The sequence below is a fragment of the Palaemon carinicauda genome, chromosome 16 (genome assembly GCF_036898095.1).
Source record: "Palaemon carinicauda isolate YSFRI2023 chromosome 16, ASM3689809v2, whole genome shotgun sequence".
In the NCBI taxonomy this organism is placed as follows: Eukaryota; Metazoa; Arthropoda; class Malacostraca; order Decapoda; family Palaemonidae; genus Palaemon; species Palaemon carinicauda.
This window is the reverse complement of record NC_090740.1, coordinates 116195768-116213316: the sequence shown is the minus strand read 5'-3', so window position 1 is coordinate 116213316 and position 17549 is coordinate 116195768. Positions and strand designations below refer to the sequence as shown.

At 45.9% G+C, this 17549-nt stretch overlaps 1 protein-coding gene across 4 annotated transcripts in view; it reads right to left on the bottom strand.

Moving 5' to 3' along the window:
• The window catches only part of LOC137655817 (sphingomyelin phosphodiesterase 4), a 105787-nt gene that overhangs the window by 66847 nt on the left and 21391 nt on the right, over positions 1-17549 (bottom strand). For all 4 annotated transcript variants that reach the window (XM_068389987.1, XM_068389989.1, XM_068389986.1 and 1 more), the window contains exon 2: positions 8171-8473. In XM_068389987.1, the coding sequence (XP_068246088.1) occupies positions 8171-8473 (303 nt within the window). The remainder of the gene's footprint in view (positions 1-8170; positions 8474-17549) is intronic.

Here is a 17549-nt window from a genome sequence, read left to right as displayed (position 1 = left end):
TGTATATATTGCCGAAACAAACAAATCTTTCTTATATAAACTATAACAACTTCCAAAACCGAGGAGGAGAATAAAATAGAATAGTGTGCCTGAGTGTACCATCAAGCAAGTTTTCTTGTTAACTAGTACAGTACAGCAGAATTTTCTTATTTAGCAGTATCCCAATACTGTAGTATCCTTTCACTTTTTGTAAACTACTCCTGTTTTACCCACATCCTATAAGCTTCAGCGAAACCATTAAGCGTCCTTAGATAAAAATGTTATTTTCATTAGTAAAATAAATTTTTGAATATACTTACCCGATAATCATGTAGCTGTCAACTCCGTTGCCCGACAGAATTCTATGGAGGGATACGCCAGCTATCACAATACTAGAAGGGGGTGTACTTACCAGCGCCACCTGTGGCCAGGTACTCAAGTACTTCTTGTTGACACCTCCTCAATTATTCCTCGGTCCCACTGGTTCTCTATGGGGAGGAAGGGAGGGTCAATTAAATCATGATTATCGGGTAAGTATATTCAAAAATTTATTTTACTAATGAAAATAACATTTTTCAATATTAAACTTACCCGATAATCATGTAGCTGATTCACACCCAGGGGGGTGGGTGAAAACCAGTGTACAAGATTAAAGGATAGCTAAGTATCCCATATTTCATATAACAGTTATCTCAAATAACAATGAAATAATAAGTACCTGGTAAGGAAGTCGAATTGAACCGTTACTCTGTCTCTTTTTTAAGTTCGTCTTCCTTACTGAGCGCAGCGTTCCTCTTGGAGGCTGAATCAACCCAAAGGTGCTAAAGTATACAGGGCTGCAACCCATACTAAAGGACCTCATCACAACCTTTAACCTCGGCGCTTCTCAAGAAAGAATTGACCACCCGCCAAATCAACAAGGATGTGGAAGGCTTCTTAGCCGACCGAACAACCCATAAAAAGTATTCAAGAGAAAGGTTAAAAAGTTATGGAATTATGGGAATGTAGTGGCTGAGCCCTCGCCTACTACTGCATTCGTTGCTACGAATGGACCCAGGGTGTAGCAGTACTCGTAAAGAGACTGGACATCTTTGAGATAGAATGATGCGAACACTGACTTGCTTCTCCAATAGGTTGCATCCATAACACTCTGCAGAGAACGGTTCTGTTTGAAGGCCACTGAAGTAGCCACAGCTCTCACTTCATGTGTCCTTACCTTCAGCAAAGCAAGGTCTTCTTCCTTCAGATGAGAATTTGCTTCTCTAATCAGAAGCCTGATGTAGTAAGAAACTGAGTTCTTAGACATTGGTAGAGAAGGCTTCTTGATAGCACACCATAAGGCTTCTGATTGTCCTCGTAATGGTTTTGACCTTCTTAGATAGTACTTAAGAGCTCTAACAGGGCAAAGTACTCTCTCTAGTTCGTTCCCCACCATGTTGGACAGGCTTGGGATCTCGAACGACTTAGGGTAAGGACGGGAAGGAAGCTCGTTTTAGCCAAAAAAAACCGAGCCGCAAGGAACATGTAGCCGTTTCAGATGTGAAACCTATGTTCCTGCTGAAGGCGTGGATCTCACTTACTCTTTTACCTGTTGCTAAGCACACGAGGAAAAGAGTTTCTAATGTGAGGTCCTTAAAAGAGGCTGATTGGAACGGTTCAAATCCTGATGACATTAGGAACCTTAGGACCACGTCTAGATTCCAGCCTGGAGTGGACAACCGACGTTCCTTTGAGGTCTCAACAGACCTAAGGAGGTCCTGTAGATCTTTGTTGGAGGAAAGATCCAAGCCTCTGTGGCGGAAAACCGCTGCCAACATACTTCTGTAACCCTTGATCGTAGGAGCTGATAGGGATTTTACGTTCCTTAGATGTAACAGGAAGTCAGCAATCTGGGTTACAGTGGTACTGGTTGAGGAAAACTGCATTGGCCTTGCACCAGCTTCGGAAGACTTCCCATTAAGACTGATAGACTCTGAGAGTGGATGTCGTCCTTGCTCTGGCAATCGTTCTGGCTGCCTCCTTCGAAAAGCCTCTAGTTCTTGAGAGACTTTCGATAGTCTGAAGGCAGTCAGACGAAGAGCGTGGAGGTTTGGGTGTACCTTCTTTACGTGAGGTTGACGCAGAAGGTCCACTCTAGGAGGAAGAGTCCTGGGAACGTCGACCAGTCATTGCAGTACCTCGGTGAACCCTTCTCTCGCGGGTCAGAGGGGAGCAACCAACGTCAACCGTGTCCCTTTGTGAGAGGCGAACTTCTGAAGTACCCTGTTGACAATCTTGAACGGCGGGAATGCATACAGGTTGAGATGGGACCAATCCAGCAGAAAGGCATCCACGCGAACTGCTGCTGGGTCTGGAATCGGAGAACAATACAAGAGGAGCTTCTTGGTCATCGAGGTAGCGAATAGAACTATGGTTGGCTGACCCCACAGGGCCCAAAGTCTGCTGCAAACATTCTTGTGAAGGGTCCACTCTGTGGGGAAGGCCTGACCCTTACGGCTGAGGCGATCTGCCATAACATTCATATCGCCCTGAATGAGCCTCGTTACCAGCGTGAGCTTTCGATCTTTGACCAAATGAGGAGGTCCCTTGCGAACTTGAACAACTTCCTCGAATGAGTCCCTCTCTGCTTGGAGATGTAAGCCAAGGCTGTGGTGTAGTCGGAGTTCACCTCCACCACCTTGTTAAGCTGGAGGGACTTGAAGTTTATCAAGGCCAGATGAACTGCCAACAACTCCTTGCAATAGATGTGAAGTGTCCTTTGCTCCTGATTCCATGTTCCCGAGCATTCCTGTCCGTCCAGTGTCGCACCCCAGCCCGTGTCCGATGCGTCCGAGAAGAGACGGTGGTCGGGGGTCTGAACAGCCAAAGGTAGACCTTCCTTGAGAAGAATGCTGTTCTTCCACCACGTTAGAGTAGACCTCATCTCTTCGGAAACAGGAACTGAGCCCGTCTCTAGCGTCAAGTCCTTTATCCAGTGAGCAGCTAGATGATACTGAAGGGGGCGGAGGTGGAGTCTCCCTAACTCGATGAACAGGGCCAGCGATGAAAGTGTCCCTGTTAGACTCATCCCCTGCCTGACTAAGCATCGGTTCCTTCTCAGCATGCTCTGGATGCATTCTAGGGCTTGGAAGATCCTTGGGGCCGACGGACAAGTCCGAAAAGCTCGACTCTGAAGATCCATACCCAAGGAAACAATGGTCTGGGATGGAACGAGCTGAGACTCCTCAAAATTGACCAGGAGGCCCAGTTCCTTGGTCAGATCCATAGTCCATTTGAAAATCTCCAGACAGCGACGACTTGTGGGAGCTCTTAAAAGCCAGTCGTCTGACGGAGCCGGACACAAGATCATGATACTGCTGCACAGTCTGTAAACTGTCAATCATGGGCAAGCGAGGAAGTACAGTGACAACCCGAATCTGTCTAGACTATCTGGGTCGTACAGACAACTCCTTAACGGGTTGCTGAGGTTGCCGCACTGCGTCACAACAAGTCCCTTCTGTTGGTTGTTGAACGTCTTCCCCGTGACACATTGACTCCGTAAACAAAAAATCCTCTAACAAGGACTAAGCTTGGACTGCATGTCATGCAACACAGCTCAAGGTCTATGGGAGCAGGTGTGGTAACAGACGGGATTAGCGGCTGAAGTGGAACCATTACCTTCCCTGTAAGCATGTAATGCTTAAATAAAAGTCCATAAGAGGTTATGCAGCTAAAGGCTCCCTCCAAATGACAGAGTCCTCAAGGGAATATCAGAAGGAGGGAGAAAAGAACTTTCTCATCTACAGGGACCTTATCCTAGAAAAGCTAAGTTCTCTGAGTGAGGGTTCACTGGTGTAAAAGCAGCAGACTAGAAGGCAACGTTATGAAACTGCTTGACAGTCTAGTGAGTTGGCAACAACCCAAGATATGTTGAGAAGCATGCGGTAAGGTATGCAGAGCATGATGAATGCAGAGTATGCTGTATGCAGAGCATGCTGTATGTAGAGCATGTTGTATGCAGAGCATGCTGAATGCAGAGCATGCTGTATGCAGAGCATGTTGTATGCAGAGCATGCTGAATGCAGAGCATGCTGAATGCTGAGCATGTAGTAAGCAGAGCCTGCTGTAAGGAAAGCAGAGCGTGTGCATGGCGTTTAACATTCTTAGAAATTCCATGACCAGTGCTAGAGTGCTTTATGCATGCTTGCATGGGGTTTAAAAATCAACATAATGTTTACCTTACATTCATAACTCATGATTCATATTTTTGCCATGGTTTGAAAATGGAGGTAAGGTATGCTGAACAGCAGAGTCAGAACGAGCTGGAACAACAACAGTGGAAGGTGCAGAAAGTTCCTGTTCCTGTGGAATGAGTGGAGCGTGAAGAGACCGAGGTTGCGCAGAACAAGGTAAAGTTCCCGCAAGCAGAGGTGTCTGAGGTGCAGGAACAGGGTGCACGGGTTGAGCTCGGTGCAGCAGCTGAGGAGACTGACTCACAGGTGGAAGAGGTTGTACTTCCACCGAGAGTTGCACCACCGGTGGAGCAGCCAGGGGAGGAGGAGGAAGAGTGGAGTAATCCTCCTGATCCCAAACCGAAGGTTGCCTTAAAGAAGGCTGAGGCTGAACAACACTGGGAACAGCGAACACAGAAAGAGGTTCAACATCGTACGCCTGGCAGAAGGTGCTGCGACTGGGTGCAGCGAGTGCAGGCGGGTTGAGCACAGGCTGAACGGGTGCAGGTGGAGGTGCAACACTCTCAGCCCGACATTCACGCAACAGGTCCGAAAGCTGTGCTTGCATGGACTGTAGTAGAGTCCACAACATCGTACGCCTGGCAGATGGTGCTGCCACTGGGTGCAGCGAGTGCAGGCGGGTGCAGCACAGGCTGAACGGGTGCAGCCGGTTGGTGCACCACCGGTGCAGGCGGGTGCAGCACAGGCTGAACGGGTGCAGGCGGTTGGTGCACCACCGGTGCAGGAGGAGGAGGAGGTGCAACATTCTCAGCACGACACTCACGCATCAGGTCCGAAAGCTGTGCTGCATGGACTGTAGTAGAGTCCACAACATCGTACGCCTGGCAGATGGTGCTGCCACTGGATGCAGCGAGTGCAGGCGGGTGCAGCACAGGCTGAACGGGTGCAGCCGGTTGGTGCACCACCGGTGCAGGCGGGTGCAGCACAGGCTGAACGGGTGCAGGCGGTTGGTGCACCACCGGTGCAGGAGGAGGAGGAGGTGCAACACTCTCAGCACGACACTCACGCATCAGGTCCGAAAGCTGTGCTGCATGGACTGTAGTAGAGTCCACAACATCGTACGCCTGGCAGGTGGTACTGCGATCAGGCGGAGCGAGCATAGGCGGGGGGGAGTGTAGGCGCACTCTCAGCCCGACAAAATGATGACTGAGGAGAGTCAGAGCTAACCCAATGACTGCATCCGGGTTGTTGAACTTTACTTCGTACGTCTGGCATAGGTCTGGACTTTACGTTTAAGAGGTCTAGAGACCTGAGACCAGCGTTACTCTGCCTTATTTTCTCCTCTAAATCTCTTCTGCAGACGAGCAAAATAAGGGCTCAATCGTCTGCGGGTGGGAGTGACGGTCTCGGTAAGACACGCCCACAACCACCGAGGATACTTCTGTGCGCCGATCAAGGCCTGCCGAACCCTTTTGCCCTTCGACATTGCTTCTCCCCTGGGCTTGGGAGCTTGCAAGAGGTCCCGGACTGGGAGGACGACTGGCGCGCACAAAAGTACCCTCACGCATAACACTGACATCAATCACTTATCACTTTGATTTCTGTTTGCACTTATTTCACTGAACTCGAAACTTTAAGTGGTTTGTACCTGAAACACGCAATTCTATCCTTCTCGAAAGTTAGTAATTGCGAAAACAGAATTACAATGTAACAGAAAAATCTAATGAAAGATAAATAATTCAGTGGCTGGAAAGAGACTAAACACTAGATCACTCTAGAAACGTTTAGTTTCTTCCCCTAAAGAGACTAGGGATAAGAGCAAAACGATAAAGACGTTACTCGTACGCCTGGCAGGCTTGAGGGAAACGTTTATCCTCTTTCTCCCTCCGTCTCTATCTCTCTCTCTCTCTCTCTTGACTTAGAACCTGAGAGAAGAGCCCAATCATATATATCGTTAAAACATATTATTGTTAAAGGAAAAAACTGAAATATTTCCCAAAAGTTCCTTATTAGGATCAAAACCATTAAGTTAAGAAAGAATGAACAAAACGCTAGACACGGTTACTCTTACTGCAATGTGAAACCGTGAACATTCTTTCTCTATCGTAACGATAGAGCGCAAGTTGAAACGTTCTGAACGTCAACAACTGCCGAGACAAAACAAAACGTTAGTTCAACTTTGAAAAAGTACGAGACTATCAAAGAAATTCTTTCAAAGACCTTAAAATAGCATAATATGTTAACAGGTAAAACCGAAATGACGGGCTCAATGTTAATTAACTTCGGTACCAAGAAAAGACCGCCTACTATTAGGAAGGTCGAATATAAACAAATATAAAAATTAATTTTAATAAGTTTATAATAAAAGGAAGTTAATCGAAGAGGCCTATAAGAGGCGGAGAGATATAAAATAAATCTATAACTTTTGTTAAGCAAAATTAAGAAAGAGAGTCTATACTCTCTTAGACACCAACACTTCCGTCTAAGGGAAGGGTCGGCCATTGAAAGGTGAACGAGAGTTCATACTCTCTCGTCACCAAAATTAATCAAATTAATTCCAAAAGCTAACTAAGCTAATATAGAAGTTTCCAGTAAAGCGACAGCCGAAATCAAAGAGAAATACTTCACCAAAGTCGTGAAAATACTCCAAGAACATAAGCGTATCCCAGAACGTCTTGTCAGAAGCACGACAGAGGAATAATTGAGGAGGTGTCAACAAGAAGTACTTGAGTACCTGGCCACAGGTGGCGCTGGTAAGTACACCCCCTTCTAGTATTGTGATAGCTGGCGTATCCCTCCATAGAATTCTGTCGGGCAACGGAGTTGACAGCTACATGATTATCGGGTAAGTTTAATATTGAAAATCGATTATTTTAAGCACAAAGCTTCAACATATATTCCCACTTCTACATCTAATACCTCCACTGAACTTTGGAATTGAAAGTAACTCTTGTACCATTATTTGCTGTACATTATTAAACATTTTCGGTGCTATTATAGTATGCTATCTACCGCCGATTTTGCTATCTACCACCCCTCTCTGACTATAGTATGATACCTACCATTAGTCCCTAAGAATACGGTCTACTTGCTAATCCGCCTCTAATAAGGAGGATCACTACTGACTTGATAACCTAACCTAATCTAACCTAACCTAACCCAACCTAACGTAACCTACAAACTCCTTATAATTATGTACCATGTTGTCCTTCCAATAAATATTATTAAACTATCATTAAAGTCCAATGAGGATAACATACTTGTGGAAAGTAATCTGTTTGATAATCCTCATCAAACAGGAGGATTAACATTGACGGTAGATAGCATACTATAGTAGAAATTCGACGGTAGATAGCATACTATAATAGCACCACATTTTCTACTGCTTTTGACCCTGTAACCTCCCTGCATCAGAAACATGGGCACTTAGAAAACTGTACAATCTCCTTTATTGCATTTGTAGTCACTCTACAAGTTTTTCTTATTCAGACTTTCAATTTTCTCTTATCTATACCATTATTCCATCTAGTCATTTCTAAAAGCTTCTTTTTAGTTCTTAAGTATTCTTTTGTGCCATTTCAAGTTACTATGATATACAATAAGTGACTTATTCTTCCTTGATACCAATACTGTATAGTATTAATTTTTTCTTCAACACTGTACTGATCTCGACACTGTTTACTCGGTGAATTAATCTACAGAAAGAGAGCAAATGAAGAGAACATCCTTTGCAGTGATTACTGCACCCAGAAAATTTCTAATCAAGTACTGTAACAATGTCCCAAAACAAACTCGGCATCAAATGAATATTTCGTATCTTATTCCTTGAGCAACCATAACAGATTCATCTATTGTAAGCAAGGACAAAAAATATAACCAAACAATTATAACATTACACAAATGCCATTCTTCACCTATGTACTGTAATAAAAAGTATATACTGTATCCAGATAGATAAAATCAACAGAAAACCTTAATAAAGAGAAAAATGAATCGTATAAATACAGTTCCATACTTACGGGAAGCCAGGCCACAGGAAATTCAAATAACAAGAAAGGGTCATTGGCCAATCTGTACGTAAATGACAAGAGCGGTCCCGAGGCACTGAGAAAAGCGCAAAGCTGTTCAAACTCTCGTGGCAGGGCAGAATGTGTTATGGTCCTAAGACCCCAACCAAGTTGGCCATTCAAGCCAAAGATGCTCTCGACCACTGTGCGAAATACAAAGCTAGCATCTTTACTAGTTGCCTCGTTTAATATTCGACCAACTTCTTCACATCTTAGCTGTAGGATCGGCTGATTGATAGCATTTTGTAAACGAACCTGTAAAGAAAAAATATATCTATCTTTATTAATCCATACATGGTATAGTAAAGTCGAAAGGTTAAGCAAAAATCACTAATATATAATGAAGAATGTTAATGCTTAAAATAATATACAGTACATATTTCTATTTTCATTAAAGATCTAAAGGCCACTCATGAATGGCAGAGGCACCGGACAGTAGCAATGTCCTACTTAGCAGTACAAAGTCCATATATACTTACGATCAATGCCCAAGCCCTTTCTCCACCCAAGCTATGATCAGGGATGGCCGAGCAATGGCTGCTGATGACTCAGCAGATAAGACTTATATGTTCCCCCCCAAACCCACATCCTTAGTTCACAAAGATGGTGATATTGCAACAGACACTACAACTTAAACTATCAAGCTACAGTGGGGACTTGGACCTCAGTCTAGCAGGTCCCCTGGCAGGGACGTTTCTAATAGGCCACCACAAACTTGCAAATCCTGTATTGTACAAACCACTGCCTTACATATCTTTACACTGTTTTAAGAAAAGCAACCACATACCCATTTAGTACAAACATGATTCTGTTATCCTGTGTGAGATACAGCTTAAGTAATTACAAGTACTGTAGCCTAAAACACAGACATGTCAAAGTCTCCTACAAAGTATGTTGCATGTTACTCGCACATGTACACAAGAATATGCACATTTATATGGATGTAGGGGCAGGGGAGAATATCAGGACAATGGTTTTCACAATGAAAAAACATTGTCATGTGTATCTGATTTCATACCTACTGTACATTAGATTATTTTAACAAATGGATGTTATTCAAAATAATAGCAGTGGCGTACATGGCACTCCCAGGATTGTGATCCCAGTGCTGATTGGTATATGGTAGGCTTATGATGACCGTACAGCAGAGAGGACTATTTGCAATGGAACGGTCTGTGATTTGAGTGAGTGTGACCAATCTAACTCGCACATAGTCAGAATAATGAGTTTATATGGTGAAACATGGCTGGACACCAATGAATACTTGCATTATAATAGCTGTCAAATGATATTTTCATAATAAAATAAATTTTTGAACATACTTACCCGCTGGTTATATAAGTTATAACCAGCGGGTAAGTTTTATGTTTAAAAATGTTATTTTTATTAATAAAATAAATTTTTGAATATACTTACCCGATAATCATGTAGCTGTCAACTCCGTTGCCCGACAGAATTCTATGTAGGGATACGCCAGCTATCACAATACTAGAAGGGGGTGTACTTACCAGCGCCACCTGTGGCCAGGTACTCAATCATTTGTTGTTGACACCTCCTCAATTATTCCTCGGTCCACTGGTTCTCTCTGGGGAGGAAAGGGAGGGTCGATTAAATCATGATTATCGGGTAAGTATATTCAAAAATTTATTTTATTAATAAAAATAACATTTTTCAATATTAAACTTACCCGATAATCATGTAGCTGATTCACACCCAGGGAGGTGGGTGAAAACCAGTGTACATGATTAAAGGATAGCTAAGTATCCCAAATTTCATATAACAGTTATCTCAAATAACAATGAAATAATAAGTACCTGGTAAGGAAGTCGAATAGAACCGTTACTCTGCCTTTTATTTAAAGTTCGTCTTCCTTACTGAGCGCAGCGTTCCTCTTGGAGGCTGAATCAACCCAAAGGTGCCAAAGTACAAGGGGTTGCAACCCTACTAAAGGACCTCTACCAAACCTTTAACCCAGGCGCTTCTCAAGAATGAATAGACCACCCGCCAAATCCAAGGATGCGGAAGGCTTCTTAGCCTACCGTAACAACCATAAAAACAACAATAAAAGTATTCAAGAGAAAGGTTAAAAAGGTTATGGGATTAAGGGAATGTAGTGGCTGAGCCCTCACCTACTACTGCACTCGCTGCTACGAATGGTCCCAGGGTGTAGCAGTTCTCGTAAAGAGACTGGACATCTTTCAGATAAAATGATGCAAACACTGACTTGCTCCTCCAATAGGTTGCATCCATAATGCTCTGCAGAGAACGGTTTTTATTAAAGGCCAACGAAGTAGCTACAGCTCTTACTTCGTGGGTCCTTACCTTCAGCAATGCAAGGTCTTCCTCCTTTAAGTGAGAATGTGCTTCTCTGATCAGAAGCCTTATATAGTACGAAAGCCCATTCTTGGACATGGGTCTCGAGGGTTTCTTGATGGCACACCATAAGGCTTCTGACTGTCCTCGAATAGGTTTAGACCTCTTCAGATAATATTTGAGAGCTCTGACAGGGCAAAGAACTCTCTCTAGTTCGTTACCTACCATGTTGGAGAGGCTAGGTATTTCGAACGATCTAGGCCAAGGACGTGAAGGAAGCTCGTTCTTTGCTAGGAATCCAAGCTGAAAAGAACATGTAGCTGATTCGGTTGTGAAACCAATGTTCTTGCTGAAGGCATGAACCTCACTGACTCTCTTAGCTGTTGCAAGGCAAACGAGAAAAGCAGTCTTGAGGGTAAGATCCTTGAAGGAAGCTGACTGGAGAGGTTCGAACCTATATGTCATAAGGAACCTTAAGACTACGTCTAGATTCCAGCCTGGAGTGGAAAGACGACGTTCTTTAGACGTCTCAAAAGACTTGAGAATGTCTTGAAGGTCCTTGTTGGAAGACAGGTCCAAACCCCTGTGGCGGAGGACTGAGGCCAACATGCTCCTATACCCTTTAATCGTAGGTGTTGAAAGGGATCTCTCATTCCTAAGATGAAGAAGGAAGTCAGCTATTTGGATCACAGAGGTATTGGTAGAGGATATTGAATTGGCTCTACACCAGCTTCGGAAGACCTCCCACTTAGACTGGTAGACTCTACGAGTGGAAATTCTTCTAGCTCTGGCAATCGCACTGGCTGCCTCCTTCGAAAAGCCTCTAGCTCTAGCGAATCTTTCGACAGTCTGAAGGCAGTCAGTCGAAGAGCGTGGAGGTTTGGGTGCAACCTGTCTACGTGTGGTTGACGTAGAAGGTCCACTCTTAGAGGTAGAGTCCTGGGGAAGTCGACTAGCCATTGAAGTACCTCTGTGTACCATTCTCTTGCAGGCCAAAGGGGAGCAACCAGCGTCAGCCGTGTCCCTTCGTGCGAGACGAATTTCTGCAGAACTTTGTTTATAATCTTGAACGGAGGGAATGCGTACAGGTCGAGATGGGACCAGTTCAGAAGAAAAGCATCCACATGAACCGCTGCAGGGTCTGGAACAGGGGAACAATAAAGCGGAAGTCTCTTGGTGATGGAGGTGGCAAACAGATCTATGGAAGGTTGACCCCACAAGGTCCAAAGTCTGTTGCACACACTCTTGTGGAGGGTCCATTCCGTGGGAATGACCTGATTCCTTCTGCTGAGGCGATCCGCTGAAACATTCATATCGCCCTGGATGAACCTCGTGACCAGTGTGAGGTTTAGACCTCTTGACCAAATGAGGAGGTCCCTTGCGATCTCGTAAAGGCTCCTCGAATGGGTCCCTCCTTGCTTGGAGATGTAAGCCAAGGCTGTGGTGTTGTCTGAATTCACCTCCACCACTTTGCCTAGCAGGAGGGACTTGAAGTTCAACAGGGCAAGATGAACTGCTAACAGTTCCTTGCAGTTGATGTGGAGTAATCCTTGTTCCTTGTTCCATACTCCTGAGCATTCCCGTCCGTCCAAGGTCGCACCCCAGCCCGAGTCCGATGCATCCGAGAAGAGATGAAGATGGGGGGTCTGGATGGCCAATGATAGACCCTCCTTGAGAAGGAGATTGTGCTTCCACCACCGGAGAGTGGTCTTCATCTCTTGGTTGATAGGGATAGAGACTGCTTCTAGAGTCGAGCCCTTGTCCCAATGAGCTGCAAGATGGAATTGAAGAGGGCGGAGGTGGAGTCTCCCTAGCTCGACAAACAGGGCCAGTGATGAGAGGGTCCCTGTGAGACTCATCCACTGTCTCACTGAGCAATTGCTCCTCTTCAGCATGCTCATGATGCACTCTAGGGCTTGGTTTATCCTGGGGGCCGATGGAAAAGCCCGAAAATCCCGACTCTGAATCTCCATTCCCAGGTACACAATGGATTGGGAGGGAATGAGTTGAGATTTCTCTATATTGACTAATAGACCTAGGTCTCTGATTAGATCTAAAGTCCAAGAGAGGTTCTCCAGACAACGACGACTCGTGGAGGCTCTCAACAGCCAGTCGTCTAGGTAGAGGGAGGCTCTGATGTTCGATAAGTGCAGGAATTTCGCTACATTCCTCATCAGATGAGTAAAGACCATAGGAGCTGTGCTTAGGCCAAAACACAGGGCTTGGAACTGATAGACAACCTTTCCGAAAACGAATCTCAGGAAAGGTTGGGAGTCTGGATGAATGGGAACGTGAAAGTATGCATCCTTCAAGTCCAACGAGACCATCCAGTCCTCCTGTCTGACCGCTGCTAAGACCGACTTGGTCGTCTCCATTGTGAACGTCTGCTTGGTGACATACTCGTTGAGAGAGCTGACGTCCAGCACCGGTCTCCAACCTCCTGTCTTTTTGGCTACAAGAAAGAGACGGTTGTAGAAGCCCGGGGATTGATGGTCCCGGACTATAACCACTGCCTTCTTCTGCACAAGTAGCGACACCTCCTGTTGCAATGCTAGCCTCTTGTCCTCTTCTTTGTAGTTGGGAGAGAGGTTGATGGGCGATGTGGTCAGAGGCGGTTTGAGGCAGAATGGAATCCTGTAACCGTACCTCAGCCAACTGACAGACTGTGCGTCTGCACCTCTCTTCTCCCAGGCTTGCCAGAAGATCTTGAGTCTGGCTCCTACTGTTGTCTGGAGAATCTGAGAGTCAGTTCTTTCCCTTAGATGTCCTGGGTCCTTTCCTAGACTTGCCCCTGTGAAAGTCTGGACGGGAGCTTCCTCGGCTGGGGGCTCTACCACGAAAGGGCGGTATGAACCTAGTGGCCGGGGTATCAGCCACTGGGGAGCGATAAGTCTTGGGGACAGAGGTGGTAACCTTAGACTTATGAGCCGATGAGGCTACAAGATCGTGCGTGTCCTTCTGTATCAGGGCAGCCGACAAGTCCTTAACTAGCTCCTCGGGAAAGAGGAACTTTGAGAGTGGAGCAAAAAGGAGTTGTGACCGTTGGCACGGTGTAATGCTGGCGGAGAGGAAGGTACACAGTTGTTCCCTTTTCTTCAACACCCCTGATACAAATAACGACGCTAGCTCACCCGATCCATCCCTGATGGCCTTATCCATGCAGGACATAATTAGCATGGCAGAGTCTTTGTCCGCAGGAGAGGTTTTCTTGCTGAGGGCTCCCAGGCACCAGTCGAGAAAGTTGAACATTTCGAAAGCTCTGAACAACCCTTTCAGAAGATGATCCAGGTCTGAGAAGGTCCAACAAACCTTCGAGCGTCTCATCGCAGTCCTCCTAGGCGAGTCCACCAGACTTGAGAAGTCAGCCTGGGCAGAGGCAGGTACTCCCAAGCCTGGTGCTTCCCCTGTGGCATACCAAACGCAACCTTTCGAAGCGAGCTTCGTTGGAGGGAACATGAAGGAAGTCTTGCCCAGGTGTTGTTTAGACTGAAGCCACTCCCCTAAGATCCTTAAAGCCCTCTTGGAGGATCTAGCTAGGACAAGCTTAGTATAGTTCGACTTAGCTTGTTGTACGCCTAGCGAAAACTCAGATGGAGGAGAGCGGGGAACAGCAGAGACGAAGTGGTCTGGGTAAAGCTCCCTGAGTAGAGCCAAGACCTTTCGAAAATCAATAGACAATGGAGAAAGCTTAGACTCCTCCACGTCTGATGAGGGATCAAGGTGTGCCTCCTCATCATCCGACACTTCATCAGCAGAGGGTAGCGAAGCGATAGGACCAGAATGCTGAACCGCAGAGTCAGAACGGGTAGGAACAATAACAGAGGTTTCCTCATCTTGAGGGAAAACCTGAGGCTCAGACTGCATAGGCTGAACAACAGACGAAGCAGAAGGCAGGCGCATGGGCGAAGGAGGTTGACTCCTAGCAAGAGTTGAACCCAAGGATTGCACAAGCTGAGCGGAGGACGGAGGCGGAGTAGTCCGTTCCTGTTCCTGTGAGATGAGTGGAGCATGAAGAGGTTGAGGCTGCGCAGAACAAGGTAAAGTTCTCGCAAGCTGAGGCTCCTGAGGCGCAAGTCCATGGTGTAGAGGAGCTTGCCTAGATGAGGGTTGAGCTCGCTGCAGCGATGGTTGAGCAGACAGACTCACGGAGGGGAGAGGTTGTTGTACCCCAACCGAGAGTTGCACCACCGGTGGAGCAGCAAGGGGAGGAGGAGGAAGAGTGGAATAACTCTCCTGATCCCAAAGCAAGGGTTGCCTTAAAGAAGGCTGAGGCTGAACAACACTGGGAACAGGCAAACTCCGAAAGTGGCTCAACATCGTACGTCTGGCAGATGGTGCTGCGACCAGGCGGAGCAGGTGCAGGCTGGGCGAGCACAGGCGGAGCGAGAACAGGTGGAGGGAGTGTAGGCGGAGGAGGAGGTGCAACACTCTCAGCCCGACACTCACGCATCAAGTCCGAAAGCTGAGCTTGCATGGACTGAAGCAGGGTCCACTTGGGGTCGGCAGAAACGATAACAGACTGAGGTAAAGTCACAGTCGGGGTCTGAGTAGGCAGAACCTTACTCCTCTTGGGCGGAGTACAGTCGACCGATGACTGAGGCGAGTCGGAGCTGAGCCAATGACTACAACCTGGCTGAGCACTCGCTGACTGAACTCTACGTTTAAGCGGTCTCGAGACCTGAGACCAACGTTTCTTCCCTGCATGAAGATCAGCGGACGAGAAGACGGGCTCAATCGTCTGCAGGTGGGAGTGACGGTCTAAGGAAGACACGCCCGCAACCACCGAGGATAATTCTGTGCGCCTAACAAGGCCTGTCGAACCCTTAAGCCCTTCGACATTGCTTCTCCCCTGGGCATGGGAGCTTGCAAGAGGTCCCGGACTGGGAGGACGACTGGCTCGCACAGAAAAATCCTCACGCACCACACTGGCACCACTAGCACTTGGCACTGCACAGACACTAGCACTCGTCACAGCACTGGCACTATTTCCACCCACTGCACTCTTGACCTTCAGTTCTTTAACCTCGGCCATCAGAGACTTATGGTCACTTACCACTGATTCTACTTTATCTCCTAAAGCCTGAATAGCACGCAAAACAGTTGACATATCAGGCGGAGGGCACACAGTAGGTTCGGGGGTAGCCACTACAGGGGTAGGAAAAGGTAGGGGATCATGAGGTGAGGAAAACATAGAAGAGTGAGAAGAACTTCTCCTAACTCTACCTCTCTCTAACTTAGATGAATATTTTAAAAGACGGACAAAATCCAATTCCGAAAGTCCGGCGCACTCCTCACACCGATTTTCTAATAGACAGGGCCTGTCCCTACAGTCAGAACAAGCGGTGTGAGGATCTACCGAGGCCTTCGGAATACGCCTATTGCAAGACCTACATCGTCTATGGGAGGGAGCTTGCGAAACGTCAGACATCTTGTTTCAAAGAGTTAGTCAAAGGGTGATCCAAAAACAAGCAAAAAATCATTAACCGTTAATCAGTATTTATATAAAAGCTATCTAGCTAATATAAAAAGTATTCCAGTATGCGACAGCCGTTAATCTAAGAGAATACTTCACCAAATATCCATGAATAAACTCGAAGACCATGAGCGTATCCCAGAACGTCTAGCCGGAAGCACGACAGAGGAATAATTGAGGAGGTGTCAACAACAAATGATTGAGTACCTGGCCACAGGTGGCGCTGGTAAGTACACCCCCTTCTAGTATTGTGATAGCTGGCGTATCCCTCCATAGAATTCTGTCGGGCAACGGAGTTGACAGCTTCATGATTATCGGGTAAGTTTAATATTGAAAATTTAATACATACATACATATACCAAGGCACTTCCCCCAATTTTGGGGGGTAGCCGACATCAACAAATGAAACAAAACAAAAAGGGGACCTCTACTCTCTACGTTCCTCCCAGCCGAATGAAGAAACAAAAAAAAACTGATGGAAGTTATAACAGGAGATAAAAAGAACGATGTACAGACCTTCTTTAGTGTTTTGGCCTTTGTGGTGTCAATTGTTTATATCTTTAGTCACATTTAAATGGTTTAGTTTAGTGTTAGTTTTTTTTGCATTTGTTTTAACTTTAGCGTTAATTGAACTGAGGATTACAGATACAATTAGCTTCACAGATTTAGGTAAATATCAAGTGGTTTCATCTTTATGGTATTTTCCTTATGTTTGATATGAGTGAAAATATGACAATGTACAGACCATTGTACAAAATTAGTAATTTTGAGATTAATATTGAAGGTAAAAAGGTGTTTCCTAGAAGTAGATGTATGTGATTGTATGTGTGTAAGAAGTCAAAGTAGAAAATAAATAAAAATATGTATGCACCAACTGCCCACTACAGCTTGTCTGTAACAAATCACACAAACTAATTACTGGCATAATGTTGGTTACATATTGTTTTGACACGCAATACTTTAGTCTTTTCTAAAATAGGAAGCATACATATACCAAAGGCACTTCCCCAATTTTGGGGGGTAGCCGACATCAACAAGAACAAACAAAAAAGGGGACCTCTACTCTCTATGTTCCTCCAGCCTAACCAGGGACTCAGCCGAGTTCAGCTGGTACTGCTAGGGTGCCACAGCCCAACCTCCCACATTTCCACCACAGATGAAGCTTCATACTGCTGAGTCCCCTACTGCTGCTACCTCCGCGGTCATCTAAGGCACCGGAGGAAGCAGCAGGGCCTACCGGAACTGCGTCACAATCGCTCGCCATTCATTCCTATTTCTAGCACGCTCTCTTGCCTCTCTCACATCTATCCTCCTATCACCCAGAGCTTTCTTCACACCATCCATCCACCCAAACCTTGGCCTTCCTCTTGTACTTCTCCCATCAACTCTTGCATTCATCACCTTCTTTAGCAGACAGCCATTCTCCATTCTCTCAACATGGCCAAACCACCTCAACACATTCATATCCACTCTAGCCGCTAACTCATTTCTTACACCCGTTCTCACCCTCACCACCTCGTTCCTGACCCTATCTACTCGAGATAC